The sequence below is a fragment of the Macaca thibetana genome, chromosome 13 (assembly GCF_024542745.1).
Source record: "Macaca thibetana thibetana isolate TM-01 chromosome 13, ASM2454274v1, whole genome shotgun sequence".
Lineage (NCBI taxonomy): Eukaryota > Metazoa > Chordata > Mammalia > Primates > Cercopithecidae > Macaca > Macaca thibetana.
Genome location: NC_065590.1, coordinates 15,628,959 through 15,648,919, shown reverse-complemented (window position 1 = coordinate 15,648,919; position 19,961 = coordinate 15,628,959). Strand labels below are relative to the sequence as shown.

Genomic DNA, 19,961 nt, shown 5'->3' with positions numbered 1-19,961 from the left:
ACGGTAACAGCAAAGCGGAAATCAGCTTTTCCTGAACATGTACTGAATTCTAGTCACATTCATACACGTTAATTCATTTAATTCCAGCCACAGGGTAGGCAGCCACTGTTAACATTTTACAATTGTGAGAACGCAGAGATCTGGGACTTGCTCAAGGTGACACACTGCAGCAAGGAGGCAGAATTTGAATCCGAAGCAGTGTCCCTCCCCCTCGCCACAGCTGCGGCGTTACAAACAGGTCAGTCACGGAGAAATTAATGACCCACAGCCATCCTTGCAGCTCTGCGCCATAACTGGGGAGACAAGCTGGTTCCCGTGACTCTTCAGTCTTTCTGTTTTCATCCAAGTGCATGACTGCGGGAGCAAAGCGACCACGTGAGCATCCCCCCCCTCTTTCCCCAGGCGAGGGACAGTGCCAGGCCAAGGACAAGTCACAGGTGCAACAACATGCCAGATCTGGATCCGGAGCCCCAGGGCGCAAGATCTCCCGCAGCGTCACCCGGCAGACGGGACGGGTGTGGCCACCGGGCGCGGCAGGTCATGCGTGCGCTGAAAGTGCGGCTGGAGGCGCGGACGGCTTTCCAGAGCCCCGAGAGAGGAGCTAGGAATGACTTTGGTCGCAGCCCCTGTAACCCCGCATGACGGCCTCCAGGGTGACGGCGAGGTCCCCCTCGCTCTCTGGCGGTAATCAGCCGGCGGGGCCAGACAGTGCGGAGACTCCAGGGCGAGGCCGCCGGGAGGGGGCTGTCCCACCCCACGTGGACCGGCTCCCTGCTGGGGGCGTGGCCGCCGGCGCGGGCCGGGCCAATGAGCGCCACCGTCAGGCTCACCCGGCTGGGCACGCCGGGCCGAGGAGGGCTGCGTCATGCCGGGGGCGGGGCTCCGGGGCCGGCGCGAGGCGCGGCGGGTCACGCGGGTCGCGGCGCGGGCTATAAGTAGGGGCCGGCGGCGTGCTCCGCTAGAGTGATGGCTGCCGGCGTTCGCTGCGTGCTTCTTCTTCTCGGCTGCTGAGGCCCCCCGCGGCTGCTTCCTGGATAAGTCGTGAGTCCCGCGGAGCTGTCCCCGGTGCCGCCGACCCGGGCCGTGTGCTCGCCGACCGCAGGTGCGACCCGTGGCTCCCGCTGCCGCCTCGATCTCCTCGTCTCCCGCTCCGCCCTCCCTTTTCCCTGGTGAGTAGTGGCGCCGCCTCGTAAAGGCTCTTTCTTCTCCCGGGGGCCGGGCGCGGACGCCGTGGCGCTGGAGGCAGCCGGCGTGGGCGGCGCGACTGGCTTCTCTCGTTGCAGCTGGCCGCCTCCACTCCGCCCGTCCGCCCGCCCGCGGGCCTTTTTGGCGGTCCCTGGGCGGCGCGCGCGGGAACGGCCCTTTTCCGGTTTTCGCGCGGAGGGCGCGCGCGGGCTGGCAGCGCAGGGGCTGGGCTGGGCTGGGCTGGGCGCGCGCGGGCCGCGGAGGACCCTGAGCCACGTGCCCGGCCGTCTCGCGCGTGCTACTGGGGATGGGGGTCTGGAGTAGCCCGCAGGGGCCACTGCGGGGCCCCGGGCGCGTGGGCAGAGCGGGGTACCCCACTGGCCCCCCAGGGGCACGCAGCTATTGTTATTTTCCCCCTCCCCCGCAGGATGAACTTGAGTCCTTTCTCTTCTCCGCCATGGAATTCTGCTCCGTGCTTTTAGCCCTCCTGAGCCAAAGAAACCCCAGACAACAGATGCCCATACGCAGCGTATAGCAGTAACTCCCCAGCTCGGTTTCTGTGCCGTAGTTTACAGTATTTAATTTTATATAATATATATTATTTATTATAGCATTTTTGATACCTCATATTCTGTTTACACATCTTGAAAGCCGCTCAGTAGTTCTCTTACTAAACAACCACTACTCTAGAGAATGGCAACGCTGATTACCAGTACTACAGCTGCTACCGCCGCTTCTGGTCCTTTGGTGGACTACCTATGGATGCTCATCCTGGGCTTCGTTATTGCATTTGTCTTGGCATTCTCCGTGGGAGCCAATGATGTAGCAAATTCTTTTGGTACAGCTGTGGGCTCGGGTGTAGTGACCCTGAAGCAAGCCTGCATCCTAGCTAGCATCTTTGAAACAGTGGGCTCTGTCTTACTGGGGGCCAAAGTGAGCGAAACCATCCGGAAGGGCTTGATTGACGTGGAGATGTACAACTCGACTCAAGGGCTGCTGATGGCCGGCTCAGTCAGTGCTATGTTTGGTAAGTTCTTTTTAGGTTTTGTCCTCTTTGTGGTGGGTGAGCAAATTTGTATCATGGGTGGTTCCATTTTTGTGCTTAACCTTTCAGATTAACCTTTCTGAATGCGCCACTTACATAATGGAATTTTGCCATTTACTTAATAAAACTTGACTGTTTCAGGTTCTGCTGTGTGGCAACTCGTTGCTTCGTTTTTGAAGCTCCCCATTTCTGGAACTCATTGTATTGTTGGTGCAACCATTGGTTTCTCCCTCGTGGCAAAGGGGCAGGAGGGTGTCAAGTGGTCTGAACTGATAAAAATTGGTATGTTTAATTCCAAATGGCTTGTTCATTTTCGTGTTTGTCGTTTGTTACCATGGCATTAGATATGGGAGTATGTGTTCTAACGTGGAGGGACAGACCAAAGAATTTTGAACTCTTAAACATTTAAAAGTGGTTTCTGGTTTCTGATTTTCATTATTTGATATTTTTTCTTAATGTGTTCTATTCCAGTGATGTCTTGGTTCGTGTCCCCACTGCTTTCTGGAATTATGTCTGGAATTTTATTCTTCCTAGTTCGTGCATTCATCCTCCATAAGGTAACCTTTCTCCCCTGTATGAAGACCTTTCATGGAGCACACCCAATCGATTTCAAACCCAGTGGTATTTTCGCAGATGTGATTGGTGTATAGATATGTGGCCTTGAAAAGTTAAAAAAAGTTATTTATTCTGTGCGTGTCTTGTATGTTGTGGAGTTCTCTGAAAGCAAGTTTTTAATACTCAAGAGGTCAGTCAGGAAGGAAGAATTGAATACTATGATGTGCCAAGAAATAGGAGAAGCTGGGAGCAAAAAAATACAGAAATTTATTTTGGGTGGCTTTGTGTAGCTGTATACAGATTATTTGTTTAAACCACCATTATATTCAGGCTAATATAATGCGTAAGCTTGGAGTTCAAGACAGTGTTCCCTGTGGCTTTTTTGGTAAGCTGCCAGTTAAATGGGTCTCTGCAGTGCTGATTATCATAACCAGTTTATAAGCTTCTAGATGAGGACTCTGCCTCCCATGGTGACTTGAACTCCAATTTCTCAGAACAGGTGAAAAGAACCAGTTAAAGGTAGTTTTTGGCTAAAAAAAAAAAAAAAAACAATTCAGGCAGCCATTTAATTTCCTGTCCATTTGAAAATCCCTTTTAAGTGACCCAATAGCATTTCTTTGATCAAGAAGTCATGCTGGCTGCAGAATAAATGTTGACAGGGGATTATGTTGGCATAGCACTGAGTTACGGTGAGAATAAATGCATTTTTCTCAGGACACAGAGTTGTCCTTTTTCTAAGGTGAATGGCTCTTAACGATCCATTGTAAGTTCTTAAAAATGTTCCTAAACTCTAGAAATCTGAGTGAGATAGCATAAATCCCGGCAGGTAAAAATGTGTGCAGACCCACTTGTCTGGTCTAGTCTAGTTCTAAGCTTCTCTAGGGAAAGATTTGTCTCTTCTCTGTAGAAATTCTATGACTAGTAAAGTGATTCACTGATCACTTTTCCATAGCTGGAATCTGGCAGAATAGAGCAGTTTAACACTTTGAAAACTTGAAATATCTTTAGCTTGGTATAATTTGAGAGTAAACAGTTCATTGATGTTCATGAACCCTTAAGTTTGGTACTGTTTTATTCAGCAGACAGGTGCGATGAGCATCTACCTTCCCACTCCCTACAACTGTAGTGTACGATACTAGGGTGCTTAACTTAGAGGCTCACCAGTAGTGATGGACCAGATTGTTTTTTTTAGTGTTTTTATTAGAACCCTGTATCTTGCTACTTAACAGAGAGTCAGAAGCATTAGTAGGATCTCCTGCTGTGAATTCCTGCTTGGTACAGGTTTATACTGGCCCTGCGTTGATTACTGAGTAGTAGATGATTTTGTTTTTGGAGAGGGTTTGTGTGTTTCGCCTCCACAAAACACTTATTCCCCAGGTGGGGAATGGTGGTGCTCTGAGGTGCAAAGAAGAATTCTCAGGTGCCCAGAACCTCTCATTTGAGGAATGCATACCCCCGCGGTGTTAGTGAGAGCTGAAGTTAGATACAGTAACTGATTTCTTAATTGTGTAGGTCTTATATGGGTATGGGAATGGGCATGATCAAATGATGAAGAACGATTGGCATAGTGTTTAAAACAGTATTGACTTTGAGGATCTTCCCCCACTCTGTGCACGCGCGCACACACACTCTTGCAGGCCAATCCCTCAGTAACAGGAGTTTTTCAGATGAGTATGAATATTTCTGCTTCCTTTTAGGAGTTAAATTTCAAGAAAATATCCTTAGACTGGTAAGCTTTGGGTATCCTAACTGCTAAAATCTGAATATTTGACCATTAAGATACATTCCAACTCTTAAATGTCTGTCTTGAAAATTAAGATTAAAATGACTTTTTTTTTTAATTTCAAAAAATTGCTTTTAAACGTTTTCTATTCTCTGAATGTTTGTTCCAAGCATGTTGGGAATCTGGTGGGAACAGACAGAATGGAGGTGAGTTAGTTCTGTTTAGGACTGGCATTGCACAGAAGGAATACTCGTCAGTGCTCCTGTTGAGTATTTTTAAATTCTAGTCAAAGAAAACAGAAACAGGGCTTTTGGCATTCTCATTTGTTAGAAATATATCTAGGATATCTTCCCTTTTCTTTAGACAAAACCAGAATATCCAATTCGTAAAAGTGAACTATTCTGGTGAAGATGGGGGGTTTTGTGAAGAATTTCTTTCCCATCCCACATGACTAGACGAGGAGGCATTCACATTATTTCCAGGTGAAGTTTTACTTGTGTGTTAGGTGGATCTGTACAATGATGAGAGACCTTCCTTGTTTTACCTTCTTCCTAGACTCTCCGGAACTTTCTCCGGAACTTTTGTTATTTTTTTTAAACCGTGAACCTGTATTCCGTAATAAACTATTGGTATAGTAGTGTAATTCATACCCTACCCCATCCCCAACAACTTTGCGTAGAGAGTACCTCAGATTTGTTTACCTCGGGGAATACTTCATTGGGCTATAATACAGGATAATAAATACACAGGCTGCTACTTCTGACTAGTCAGTTACAATTTGATTTATAGATAACCATAATATCTTTCAAAATCTATTGAGAAGTCCCCACATAATGTCTTTAAAACCCTAAAGGGTTTTAATTTTGGGGGGTGGAAGTCTTGGGTTGGGTTTTTTGGAGGCCTTTTTTTTTTTTTTTTTTTTTTTTTTTTTGAGACAGAGTCTCACTCTGTCGCCCAGGCTGGAATGCAGTGGCACGATCTGGGCTCACTGCAACCTCCGCCTCCCGGGCTCAAGCAATTCTCCTGCCTCAGCCTCCTGAGTAGCCGGGATTACAGGTGCTTGCCACCACGCCCAACTACTATTTTTGTATTTTTAGTAGAGACAGGGTTTCACCATGTTGGTCAAGCTGGTCTCGAACTCCTGATCTCACGTGCTCTGTCCGCCTTGGCCTCCCGAAGTGCTGGGATTACAGGCTTGAGCCACCGCACCTGGCCCTTTTTTTTTTTAAGAAGCGAAGTCTTGCCCTGTCACCCAGGCTGGAGTACGATGACTTAATTGTAGCTCACTGCAGCCTTGACCTCCCAGGCTCAAGCAATCCTCCTGCCTCAGCCTCCAGAGTAGCTGGGACTACAGGTGTGTGCCACCACATCTGGCTAACTTTTCATATTTTATAGAGGTGGGGTCTTGCTCTGTTGCTGAAGTTGGTCTTGAACTTCTGGGCTCAAGCCATCCCCCTGTCTCATCCTCCCAAAGTGCTGGGATTACAGACAGATGTGAGCCACCACCACACCTGACCTGCATTTTCTTAAGACTAGTCTTTAGAATAAAAATACACACCTTAGTTTCCTCATTTTGTTGACTGCCCTCAGAGTTTGGAGTTGGTTATTCAAGGATGTTTAACAGTTCTTGGTTTCTGTAGGCTATTGTTTGTTTTGACTGTTTCACTATCTGTTAACATTCTCTATTAAACTATAGGTAAGAGTTAAATTTTAGAGTGGTTTTCAGTGAGCACCCGTCTCTGCTAATTTGAAATGGTACCTTTGCTTTACACTTGGGTCTGCGCTTTCCCTTGTTTCATTGCTCTTAAGCTACTGACTTTCCAGTGTATTGATTATTGGTAGAAGCTATAGGGTTTTACTCTGTTTTTGCTCCCCAAGATTTTCCATTGGAATTGTGATCAAGATAGCATTAAGCCTTCCCATGTATGTATTCAGATCTTTGCTCCCAATTTTTTTTTAGGTTAAGGTCTTTATAAAGATTTTAGCCTTCCTATGTATGTATTCAGATCTTTGCTCCCAATTTTTTTTTTTTTTTTTTTTTCCTGAAAGGGAGTCTTGCTCTGTTGCCCAGGCTGGAGTGAGGTGGCCCAATCTCCGCTCACTGTAACCTCCGCCTCCCAGGTTCAAGTGATCCTCCTGCCTCAGCCTCCTGAGTGGCTGGGACTACAGATGCTTGCCACCACGTCCGGCTAATTTTTTGTATTTTTAGTAGAGACAGGGTTTCACCGTATTACGTAGGATGGTCTCGATCTCCTGACCTCATGATTCTCCTGCCTTGGCCTCCCAAAGTGCTGGGATTACCGGTGTGAGCCACCACGCCCAGCCTCCTCCCATTCTTTTGGTGTTTGACTTGGGTGTTCTCCTATAGAATTAATACATACTAGGTATGGTAAAGTTCTTATTTTTAGTCACTGGCCTTACTGTTCCTTAAACATTTCAAATTTTTGCCTCAGGGCCTTTGCACTTGCTGATACCTCTGTCTGGAACATTCAGCACCCAATTAATCAGGTGGTTTGCCCCTTCTGTACCCCTAGTTAATGTACACAACTTGCTAGCTACATTACATTTATGTCATGCTCATTCCTTGACTCTTCCCCACCCGAATGGTGCCCCCCCATCACTCTCCTCTTACCCTTCTTTATTTTTCTTCACAGCATTTGTCACTATTTTACATTATTCCATACTAGAAGGTGAGTGTCAGTTCTATTAGAACAGAAACTTGGTCTTACTCCCTCCTGTATTTCAGTGCCCAGAATAGTGCTTGGCACACAGTCTGTTGAGTGAGTGGATGACCTTGTGTGCAATCAGTTATTATCGTTGAACTTTGGTAAAGCATTAATTATGGCATCTTTGTCAGATGTTTAGATAAGATGGTTGCCGTAGGTATAGTCTGCATGTTGTATTTTTAGTCTTTGAAGGTATGAAGTCAGGTAAGCAAGATCCTAACATAGTCTGTTTCTTGACATCTCTTACAGACGTAGAGTATAGCCTATCCTCAGGTGTGTGCTCAAGTTTACATTAGGGCTTTTGGGTACCTTAGAATGTGGGTATTGCAATCTTTATTCAGGATGTTATCAGTCACTGGTACAGTTAGCCTTGTTATTAAAAATAGGATTAAAAAAAAAAAAAAAAAAACAGAAGTTGGAATTAGCCTTTGTAGGAAGAATTCCCGGCGCAAATGCAGGAAAAACCCAGTTGTCCTTGGAAACTGCTCTGGAGGAAGAGTTATTGGCACTATAATTCCCAAACCTACCCTATTAAGAGATTCTGTGAAAATGGGTTAACCTTTATACCTTTTAAGATACTGATCTTAATAATGTTTTACAGGCAGATCCAGTTCCTAATGGTTTGCGAGCTTTGCCAGTTTTCTATGCCTGCACAGTTGGAATAAACCTCTTTTCCATCATGTATACTGGAGCACCGTGTAAGTAACTATCAAAATATTTAAATGTGAATTTAAAGTTGTTTACAAAACTTGCATTAAATGCCCAATTTACCCCTTTTTGCTTTACAGGGCTGAAATCTCCTAGAAGGTGGCTGGCCTGCGCCCATTTCAGAAGGCTGCAGGCTAGTGTACGCTGAGTTAACCTAGATAGTTTTTCAACCAAAGAGACCTGCTCAGATTCTAAATCACTACAGACCTTTCCTCTTTAGTCTTCACAGGATCCACTGATAATAGGATCATCTCCTTCCCTTTCTCCTGTCTATGCTAAAAATGCTGGAATTAATACTGACCTCAACTACTGAAGTCATTAGTTATATCTGATCTTCAGTAATCAGTCGTTTAGGACTGGTTTGCTGGATATTCTCATTTTTCTCTCCCAAATGGAGATACTATTGTTTCTAAGTACTAAACTTCCATGAATCTGCTTGAATGAGAAGAGTTGGGATGTTTACCACCTGCTCTAAGTGCACTTGGAAGAAGAATTCATGCAGCTAAGAGGAAAAATAATTTGTGAGAATATAAAGGTTGAAATGTTGATGACTTTCATGTTTGGGACTAAGGCAAGGCATGGATTAAATTATGGTGCTACAAGTTTAGCAACAACAAAAGATGGGTAACTTATAACTGGCAAGACAGTACAGTTTTGGTATCTTGGCTCATTTGACCTGATAGTCTGTGACTACATAGGCAGTGATTTTTATTCTTTATACTGTGACCCACTGGATGAAATAGAGGACACATGTGTATGTATGCAGAGAGAAAGATAACTGAAAGAGTTTCGTGAAGCCACTTAGGCTTACTATGTGCTGTGCACCCATATTTTCAAATTCTGTCTCTCTCTCTTTTTTTTTTAAACATTTGTTGTGGCCCACTGAAATGATTTCAGTTTTGACTAATGGGTTGTGACTTGCTTAAACCACACTGAAGTGGTAAGTTGCTGACCCAAAATAGAGTTAGCTAAATATTTTTATTTTTTGTTTATTTTTTTGAGACAGTTTTGCTCTTGTTGCCCAGGCTGGAGTGCAGTGGCATGATTTTGGCTCACCACAACCTCCAGCTCCCGGGTTCAAGCAATTCTCCTGCCTCAGTCTCCCAAGTAGCTGGGATTATAGGCATGTGCCACCACACCCAGCTAATTTTTTATTTTTAGTAGAGATGAGGTTTCTCCATGTTGGTCAAGCTGATCTCCAACTCCTGACCTCAGGTGATCCACCTGCCTCAGCCTCCTAAAGTGCTGGGATTACAGGCATGATCACCACACCCAGCCAATACTTTAATTTTTTATCTTATTTTAGATTCAGGGATTATATGTGCATTTTGTTAGATGGAGCTAAGTATTTTTAATCTTGCTTTTATTCTTGGAATGATCAGGAACAAAACAGACAAGTTTAAGAAAATGTTGTTCTTAGGATATACTGAACTCATGTGCAGGTGAAAAGAAGCTTGTATGCCAGATTTCCATTGTAAAATGAGTTATTTGTGATGAACTAAAAAGTCTCCTATTCAGGCTCTTAGCACTCATTGTTTACGTGGTAGAAGCAAAGCTCAGAGTTGAGTTAAATTAGAATCATTTTGAAAACAGAAACTTAGATATTTTTGTTCTGTCCTTTATGGATCATTTATGAGAAAAACCAATCTCTTCCCCTTTTGACTTGGAATGTAGACCAACTTGTGATAGATAATACTTTCATGTATATTTTAGTTTGTGTGACCACATGATCAAAACTGAAAGCAGAAATTAAAATGAAAAGGTGTATAGTCACCATAGAGTTATAGTTTGGTGCCAGATGCTGTGGCTCATGCTTGTAATCCCAGCACTTTGGGAGGCTGAGGTGGGTGGATCATGAGGTCAGGAGTTCAAGACCAGCCTGGCCAAGATGGCGAAACCTTGTCTCTACTAAAAACTACAAAAACTAACCCAGTGTGGTGGCAGGCGCCTGTAATCCCAGCTACTTGGGAGGCTGAGGCATGAGAATCACTTGAACCTGGGAGGTGGAGGTTGCAGTGAGCCAAGATCGTGCCACTGCACTCCAGCCTGGGCAACAGTACGTCTCAAAAAAAAAAAAAAAAAAAATTTTAAGATGGCGAAAACCTTGTCTCTACTAAAAAACTACAAAAACTACTAACCCGGTGTGGTGGCAGGCGCGCCTGTAATATCCCAGCTACTTTGGGAGGCTGAGGCATGAGATCACTCGTGAACATGGGAAGGTGAGGTGCAGTGAGCCAAGAATCGTGCCCTGCACTCCACCTGGCAACAGTACAGTCTCAAAAAAAAAAAAAAAAAAATTTTGAAGGGACCTCAATTTGTTTCTGATTGATTGATTGATTGATTGATTGATTTTTTGAGACGGAGTCTCGCCCTGTCACCCAGGCTGGAGTGCATTGGTGCGATCTTGGCTCACTGCAACCTCCACCTCCCGGGTTCGAGCAGTTCTCCTGCTTCAGCCTCTTGAGTAGAGTAGCTGGGATTACACATGTGCATTACCACGCCCCAGCTAATTTTTGTATTTTTAGTAGAGACATGGTTTCACCATGTTGGCCAGGCTGGTCTCGAACTCTTGACCTCAGGTGATCCACCCACCTCAGCCTCCCAAAGTGCTGGGATTACAGGCGTGAGCCGCCGCATCTGGCCTTGTATCTATTTTTAAAGATTAATCATTTCGGGGTTTAATAGAATTTCCAGTTTATAAGTACAGTCACTGACTTCATGGTTCAGTCTTCAGTTATTTGACTTTTTGATGGGTTTATAGGTACATAACCTCATTGTAAGTTGAGGAACATCTGTGATTTCATACATAGCAAGCAAAATAAAGCAAAACAAGCAGAAGTAACTAAGCTATTTCTAGATATCAACTACAGATCATTATAATATCTTTTATATATATATATTCCCCCCCCCCCCAGGGATGGGGTCTTGCTGTGTTGCCCAGGCTGGCCTGGTATTCCTGGGCTTAGGGGGTTCTCCCACTTCAGTCTCCTGAGTAGCTAGAGATCATTATAACATCTGTTAGACTTAAATAGGATTATATAGTGCTTTACTTCTTTTTTGTTTTTGTGATGGAGTTTCACTCTTGTCACCAGGCTGGATGGAGTGCAGTGGCGCGATCTTGGCTCACTGTAACTTCCACCTCCTGAGTTCAAGTGATTCTCCTGCCTCAGCTTCCCGAGTGACTGGGATTACGGGTGCCCACCACCACATCTGGCTAATTTTTGTATTTTCAGTAGAGACGGGGTTTCACCAGGCTGGTCTTGAACTCCTGACCTCAGGTGCTCTGCCCATCTCAGCCTCCCAAAGTGCTGGGATTACAGGTGTGAGACACTGTGCCTGGCCGGTGCTTTACTTCTGTCTGTAACACAGGCTAATGGTTTGGAGCATACTGGCATGCATATGACAATCAGATAATGACTAATATTACGCATCCTTAAACCATGTGACCAGTGTTGCTAGGCAAGTCTTTTTTTTAACATAAGACTTGTTAGTGAAATTACCACTAAACTTTGTGTGTGTGTGAAAGACGAAACTTTTTTTTTTTTTGAGACAAAGTCTCGCTTTGTCACCCAGGCTGGGGTGCAGTGGTGCAATCTCAGCTCACTGTAGCCTCCGTCCTGCACCCCCAGAGTCAAGTGATTCACCTCAGCCTCCCCAGTAGCTGGGACTACAGGCGCCCACCACCATGCCCGGCTAATTTTTTTGTGTAGTTTCAGTAGAGACGGGGTTTTGACATGTTGGCCAGGCTGGTCTCGAACGCCTGACCTCAAGTGATCTGCCTGCCTGGCCTCCCAAAGTGCTGGAATTACAGGCATGAGCCACCTTGCCTGGCCGAAAGACAAAACTTTTAAAACTATTCCTTCAATTACTAACTTTTGATAGATAATATCCTTGTTTTCTGTGTCTTTGATACTGCTTTCAAGGAGATAATCTCATTAAAGCATTTTACTAAAAGTAAAGGCCAGTACAATGAATATAATCACCTTTTTACAGAATTCTGTCAGCATGACAAATGTGACTACTGAGACATTGTTTTAACATTAAGTTTGGAGGTGGTAATGGAATATGTGGCAGTTATGATCATGAGCTAGGGAGTGGAACACTGTCTTTTTCATAGCTAGTCATAGGTCCTTAGCATGTAGTGATCCTTATTATCTTCCAAGGTGAAGAAAGGAAAAAGGCTATATGTTGAGAAGCATAGGACACTTGAGTCCCGCAGGTGTTCAGGTGGGCCGGGCTGGTGTGGGTTTTCAGATGATCATTGAGTTTTTCTCCCAAATTTGTATAGGCGCTAGCACAGTAATCCTGTGCACTTAAATCTGGCAGCAGTTGTCAAGGGTGATGGGCTGGCATGGGGAACGCCTCAGTCCCCGGAGGAGGGTTTACACAGTATTGCAGGGGGCTGTTGCCCTGGGGTTTTCAAGATGCACCATTTTATCTCCTAGTGCTGGGCTTTGACAAACTTCCTCTGTGGGGTACCATCCTCATCTCGGTGGGATGTGCAGTTTTCTGTGCCCTTATCGTCTGGTTCTTTGTATGTCCCAGGATGAAGAGAAAAATTGAACGTAAGTAATAACTTATAACAGAAAAATTTATCTAATAATGTTGTGTTTCTTTTTTATTTGGCCACCTGTAAAAATGTATCAGGAGAGATTGGCAAAATAAGAGATTTTAAAGAGAAATTTGAGGATATGGGTTTGCTGTCCAAACTGTGTTCTTAAGTGGACCTACATGACCTAAGACCTAGTGATAGAGAGTATTCAAGCTATGCTATAGAGACAATCTGGGCATTGAATTTTTTTTTTTTTTAAATGTTCTTTGGTCAGTTGCCAATGACATGATAGATAAATTGAGAAATCATAGCCTACATTTACTGAGAAGTACGAGGATACCTTAATGAAAAATAAGGGGTAGGTACAAGATATTTCCTTAGAGGTAAATACCCCAACTACTTCTGTGTATAACTTCAGATTCAGACAAGCAAAGCTAAGTCTAATGTGTACATGTTGTATATGGGCTAGAATACATGTAGACATTGTGTTGCAGTGTACAATACAAATACATATACAAACACACATTGTGTGTCTGCTAGAATTGTAGCACAGATTCTAAAAGTAAACATTTTCAGGTGTCATGTGAAGGAATCGTTTAGGCCATTACAACACACTTCTGTAATACTGAGTAAATTTTGGTTAGTATCAGGCTTTTTTTCTTTTTTTTTCCCCCTTAAAAGAATCATTTTCTGCCCTTTTCATCTATGTGAAGGCTGGGTTAGCAATTTGAAGTTTATCCTTTCAAAGGTGAGGGATGCACAGACTGCAGTGGCGTTAGGAAGAATGCTGCGTCACCGCAGCTGAACCGAGGGGCCTCCGAGAGGTTCTGTGCTAGTCTGGCTGTGCCGAGTGCACGGTGGAAACCAGGCTTTCAGGACTCTCTGACCTCATTTTCCCTCTCAGGGAGGAGATGAGATAAGTCTTGCTTTATGTTAGAAAGTCTGTAGTTGGAGGTGCCTGAACAGATAGGTCAGCATACTGAGCACTGGTATGAGAGAGAGGCAGAAGATACTCTGGTCTGCCTGTGGGATTTAGAGCCATGATGCACATCTTTTTGTTTTATAGAGATGGAAATTAAAGTTGTCGTTTTTAGTTCCCTGCATTGAGCTGTGCCACTTTGCTCGAATTGTTGGACTGAAATTTGAGAGAATCCTTTTTTCAAAAGAACAGAATTCGATACAGTTGAGATTTTTAGTTTCAGATTATCAGCCCCATGGTTGAGCTACTTTCCACTACAGAATGAGTCGGCAGGGAGCTAAGAAGGGTTCTTATAGCTGTAAAGGGTTGTAAAAATAAAAACAAAACAAGAATGTGCTACAGAAGCCCATAAAACCTAAAATATTTACAGGAAAACGTTGGGACCCCTGACGTAGGGTGGCCTGCATTGCTGGTGGTTCCCAGGTGAGAGCTGCTGGCAAATGATAAAGCAGGCAGGAAAAATGTTCCTGAATGTTAACTGAAGTTCACATACATTCTTGTTTTGAGATGAGTTTTTTGGGGGTGGAGGAAAAAGTAGCAGGGTCACAACCAAACCAAAAAAACCCTTTTTTTTTTTTCTAGGAGAAATAAAGTGTAGTCCTTCTGAAAGCCCCTTAATGGAAAAAAAGAATAGCTTGAAAGAAGACCATGAAGAAACAAAGTTGTCTGCCAGTGATAGTGAAAGCAGGAATCCTGTTTCGGAGATAGGGCCTGCCGCTCTGCCCCTCCAGGCTGTGGTGGAGGAGAGAACAGTCTCATTCAAACTTGGAGATCTGGAGGAAGCTCCAGAGCGAGAGCGGCTTCCCAGCGTGGACTTGAAAGAGGAAACCAGCATAGATAGCACCGTGAATGGTGAGTTGGAATTCCTGCTTTCACTTTGTTACCTGCGGTGGTGAGGAGGTGATTGTTTTGGATCTGATGCTTTTTGTATTGAATGTCACCTTGGTGGTCTTGACTAGGTGCAGTGCAGTTGCCTAATGGGAACCTTGTCCAGTTCAGTCAAGCTGTCAGCAACCAAATAAACTCCAGTGGCCACTACCAGTATCACACCGTGCATAAGGATTCTGGCTTGTACAAAGAGCTGCTCCATAAATTACATCTGGCCAAGGTGGGAGATTGCATGGGAGACTCTGGTGACAAACCCTTAAGGCGCAATAATAGCTATACTTCCTATACCATGGCAATATGTGGCATGCCTCTGGATTCATTCCGTGCCAAAGAAGGTGAACAGAAGGGTGAAGAAATAGAGAAGCTGACGTGGCCTAATGCGGACTCCAGGAAGCGAATTCGAATGGACAGTTACACTAGTTACTGCAATGCTGTGTCTGACCTTCACTCGGCATCTGAGGTAGACATGAGTGTCAAGGCAGAGATGGGTTTAGGTGACAGAAAAGGAAGTCATGGCTCTCTAGAAGAATGGTATGACCAGGATAAGCCTGAAGTCTCTCTCCTCTTCCAGTTCCTGCAGATCCTTACAGCCTGCTTTGGCTCATTTGCCCATGGTGGCAATGACGTAAGGTCAGTTGACATTGATCTTAGTGTTGCTAACCCTATTTTTAAACTGTTTATCCTTGTCATAGCCTGTGCTTGTGGTAGTGGTACTCCTAGCATTTACGGGACCCCAAATAATCCAAATAGGATGAGGTAATAGCAGTTCTTGACATAATGAGACAGTACAGTTTTATTCTTCGGAGGAATTACAAACAATGTTTATTTTTGTAGTTGATAAATATAAACAGATATTCTTCACAGAGAAGGCTTTTGTCTATCAAGATGAGATTCAGTTCTTTGATAATGAATTGTGGCATGTAAGATAAGATGTAAGATGAAAAACTTAAGTTTTTCATATAGAATGATTTTGTAGTTTAGTTTGTAAACTGTTTATTGGAACCCGAGAGTTGCTTTAAGCTGCCCATAGGAGGAAAGAGGCCACCATTTGCGTGGCATTCCCTCCATCAGAGCTGTGTTCATATTTCTGTTGTATATGTTGGGGTTCCATTTATGTCCTTAGAAAAAAAGGCCCTTTTGCCAGATGAGCTTGAAAGCTGTACTTTAGACAACCTGGTAGGTCATTCAGCAGATTGGGTCTTGCCAAGATCTAGTTCTGCCTGAAAAGTCACTTCCGCCCTCTTTGTCTCTTCCAGCAATGCCATTGGGCCTCTGGTTGCTTTATATTTGGTTTATGACACGGGAGATGTTTCTTCAAAAGTGGCAACACCAATATGGCTTCTACTCTATGGTGGTGTTGGTATCTGTATTGGTCTGTGGGTCTGGGGAAGAAGAGTTATCCAGACCATGGGGAAGGATCTGACACCCATCACACCCTCTAGGTAAGTAGGTGGAGCAGGTTCTACAAATGTCAGTACTCATTTTTTTCAGAGATGTAATACTGTCGAGTGCTAACACAAATCTCTTGTTGAACGTAACCAAGTTCCTGATGGTCTTATTGTCGGTGTGTTCTTTTTAGATTTTACTTGTCTGGCCCTTAAACATTTTGGTCAGACATTTTACCCATTCAGCTCTGGGGGTCTCTGAAGAAAATGACTTTTCTGAGAAAGCTGTGTGTGCTAAGAGGGGATAGTTACATATACTTGCCTTTTATTTGTCTTTACTTGGGAGCTAAGACTCAATGTTTACCAAACTCTTCAAAATAAAAGTGCAAATGTTATTTAATAGTGGGATTTCAGAAAAACGTAAAACTTGAAACCTTCGAATAAGGAAACGGGGCATCCGTGGCCTGATTTAGATAAAGTAGATAGATCTTAGGGGTTATAGCACGTAAAGATGTCAGTGGAGGTTTTGTGACTGAATAGAACAAAACAGGACTGTGTTAACTTGAGGCGTAGTGTTAGCTTCTCAAAAAAGTCAAACTCACTTCCTGACAAGAATCCTTTTGTGTCTATAGTGGCTTCAGTATTGAACTGGCATCTGCCCTCACTGTGGTGATTGCATCAAATATTGGCCTTCCCATCAGTACAACACATTGTAAAGTAAGTGTAATGCCAATTGTGTCTTTCAAATGGTTCTTCTAATATGTAGGGTTTTTAATTTTACTTCTCTGATACTTTGATTTAGAAGGTTTTGTGCAATTGGAGTCTTGAAGAGTTCATAAATCTAGGACAAGCATACAATTTCTTGTGTCTATTCTTGTTTAAGCAATTAAATAGATATTCTCCCCAAATAATAGAAACATTCTTTTATATAGAGCTTACTGTAATTTCTGGTTACTAACCTCTTCCTTTGTTACTTAATCCTCCCTCATTGTAGTCTCTTTATATAAAATATATATATATATTTTTAAAATCTCAGTCATTTCTACTTGGCACCATTATGTTTTATTTATTTACTTATGAGTTGGAGTCTTTCTCTGTGGCCCAGGCTGGAGTGCAGTGGCACAATCTCGGCTTACTGCAACCTCCGCCTCCTGGGCTCAAGTGATTCTTGTGCCTCAGCCTCCCAAGTAGGTGGGATTACAGGCACCTGCCACCATGCCTGGCTAATTTTTGTATTTTTAGTAGACACGTGATTTCACCTTGTTGGCCAGGCCGGTCATGAATTCCTTCCTGACTTCAGGTGATCTATCTGGCTTGACCTCCCAAAGTTCTGGGATTAGATGCGTGAGCTACCGCTCCCGGCTGACACCATTATGTTCTTTGTCTTTGGGGAAGCCATTCAGAGCAGGGTAGGTGTGTGCTTAAAAACTGGTGGGTGCTTTAATTCTGGCCAGGTGGGTGTCTGCTGCCATTTGTGGTGGCTGAAGGCCTGGTTCTAACAAGTCTGTGAGGCTTGCCAAAATGTTGGCAAGGCAGTTTATTTACAGAATGCACATATTCAGGGCCTCTCGGGATTGAAATACTGAGAAACAAAACAAATCTTAAGGTTGTCTGATGATAATCTAATAATTATAGGAAAAGAAAGAAACTGGTTTCCTTAAGAGCATTTAAGCTGGTCCATCATGGATCCTGCTGAGTCATCTATTTGCTGCCAGGTTGTGTCTCACAGCAATTGTTTATTAGGTTTAATATCAGCCACTCTGTAAATAATCTTAGGAAGACTTACAGCACAATTTGTTGTTAAAAGCAGTGTATAGGCCGGGCGCGGTGGCTCACGCCTGTAATCCCAGCACTCTGGGAGGCCGAGGCGGGTGGATCACGAGGTCAGGAGTTTGAGACCAGCCTGGCCAACATAGTGAAACCCCGTCTCTACTAAAAATACAAAAAATTAGCTGGGCATGGTGGCGGGTGCCTGTAATCCCAGCTACCTGGGAGGCTGAGGCAGGAGAATTACATGAAGCCGGGAAGCAGAGGTTGCAGTGAGCCGAGATTGTGCCACTGCAGCCTGGGCAACAGTGTGAGACTCTGTCTCAAAAAAAAAAAAATAAATAAAATAAATATATAAACAGTATATATTCATTAAATTTTAGTAGCTTAGAAGGGGAAAAGAAATAGTTCTTGTGTCCTTTTACTACCGTTAGTATAGATTATGATTGGATTTTCAAATTGCCTTCATTTTCCCATCTTAACCTATTGTAAACCAGCTTTCTTGGACTTGGTCTTGTCCAGGGGTCTGGGGCTCCTTGTCCAAACAGTCTCAGGTGTCTGTTTGCCAAAATACCATTGCCAGTTTAATTACCTGTTTCCTTGGTCTGTTTCTCTTTTAGGTGGGCTCTGTTGTGTCTGTTGGCTGGCTCCGGTCCAAGAAGGCTGTTGACTGGCGTCTCTTTCGTAACATTTTTATGGCCTGGTTTGTCACAGTCCCCATTTCTGGAGTTATCAGTGCTGCCATCATGGCAGTCTTCAGATATGTCATCCTCAGAATGTGAAGCTGTTTGAGATTAAAATTTGTGTCAATGTTTGGGACCACCTTAGGTATTCCTGCTCCCCTGAAGAATGATTACGGTGTTATTGAAGACTGACAAGAGTCTTTTTATTTGGGAGCCAGATGAGGGAAGTGTTACTTGTGCTATAATTGCTTTTGTGCTAAATATGAATTGTCTCAAAATTAGCTATGTAAAATAGCCAGGGTTCCACTGGCTCCTGCTGAGGTCCCCTTTCCTTCTGGGCTGTGAATTCCTGTACATATTTCTCTACTTTTTGTATCAGGCTTCAATTCCATTATGTTTTAATGTTGTCTCTGAAGATGACTTGTGATTTTTTTTTTTTTTAAGCAACCATGCAGAGCCATTTGACAGAGTATGCTCTGCTTCGTTGGTTTCACCAGCTTCTGCCCTAACATGCACAGGGATTTAACAACAAAAAAATATAACTAAAACTTCCCTTGTAGTCTCTTATATAAGTAGAGTCATTGGTACTCTGCCCTCCTGTCAGTAGTGGCAGGATCTATTGGCATATGTGGGAGCTTCTTAGAGGGATGAGGTTCTTTGAACACAGTGAAAATTTAAATTAGTAACTTTTTTGCAAGCAGTTCATTGACTGTTACTGCTAAGAAGAAGAAAGAAGGAAAAGCCTTTTCGCAATCTTGGTTATTTCTTTAAGATTTCTGGCAGTGTGGGATGGATGAATGAAGTGGAATGTGAACTTTGGTCAAGTTAAATGGGACAGCCTTCCATGTTCATCTGTCTACCTCTTAACTGAATAAAAAAGCCTACAGTTTTTAGAAAATTTGTTCTCATGGTTTTCATTCATACTTGAATCATCTGGGCTTCTGATCAGTTCACCTTATATCACTTTTTTTTTTTGAGACAGATTCTCACTGTGTCGCCCAGGCTGGAGTGCAGTGGTGTGATCTCGGCTCACTGCAAGCTCTGCCTCCCGGGTTCACGCCATTCTCCTGCCTCAGCCTCCCTAGTAGCTGGGACTACAGGTGCCCACCACCACGCCTGGCTAATTTGTATTTTTAGTAGAGACGGGGTTTCACCGTGTTAGCCAGGATGGTCTCGATCTCCTGACCTTGTGATCCGCCTGCCTTGGCCTCCCAAAGTGCTGGGATTACAGGCGTGAGCCACCGCGCCTAGCCTATCGTTCTTAGGAGATATGAATATCTTAACAAGTGAGGGCTACTGTCCAACTTAAAGCTCCCCACTCCTCCCTGTTAACGTTTCTTGTGTCCCCAGAATATGCATGACATTATTCCATAGGGACTGTTGTAGCAACCTGGCATTTTCCCTCTTAGTCACACAGCCTATACACTTTCATGTTAGCACACGTGGTATTTTTTGTTTTGTTTTGTTTTTTTCCAATTTTTTCTTTTGATACTTTTTGTTTGTGTTTTTGAGATGGAGTCTCGCTGTGTCGCCAGGCTGGACACTGCAGTGGTGTGGTCTCGGCTCACTGCAACCTCAGCCTTCTGGTTTCAAGCAATTCTCCTGCCTCAGCCTCCTGAGTAGCTGGGACTACAGGCGCTCTCCACCACGTCTGGCTAATTTTTAGTAGAGACAAGCTTTCGGCATGTTGGCCGAGCTGGTCTCAAACTTTTGACCTCAAGTGATCCGCCTGACTTTGCCTCCCAAAGTGCTAGGATTATAGCCA

The 19,961-nt window shown here is 43.9% G+C and overlaps 1 protein-coding gene across 1 annotated transcript; it reads left to right on the top strand.

Moving 5' to 3' along the window:
- The first annotated feature begins 1,433 nt into the window (after window positions 1-1,433).
- Window positions 1,434-19,094, top strand: SLC20A1 (solute carrier family 20 member 1). The gene is made up of 10 exons (XM_050753238.1): window positions 1,434-2,212; window positions 2,372-2,512; window positions 2,702-2,787; window positions 7,836-7,932; window positions 12,388-12,507; window positions 14,056-14,325; window positions 14,433-14,991; window positions 15,618-15,803; window positions 16,379-16,463; window positions 18,134-19,094. The coding sequence occupies exons 1-10, from the start codon at window positions 1,879-1,881 to the stop codon at window positions 18,293-18,295; spliced, it is 2,040 nt and encodes a 679-aa protein (XP_050609195.1). The 5' UTR covers window positions 1,434-1,878; the 3' UTR covers window positions 18,296-19,094.
- The last annotated feature ends 867 nt before the right edge of the window (window positions 19,095-19,961 follow it).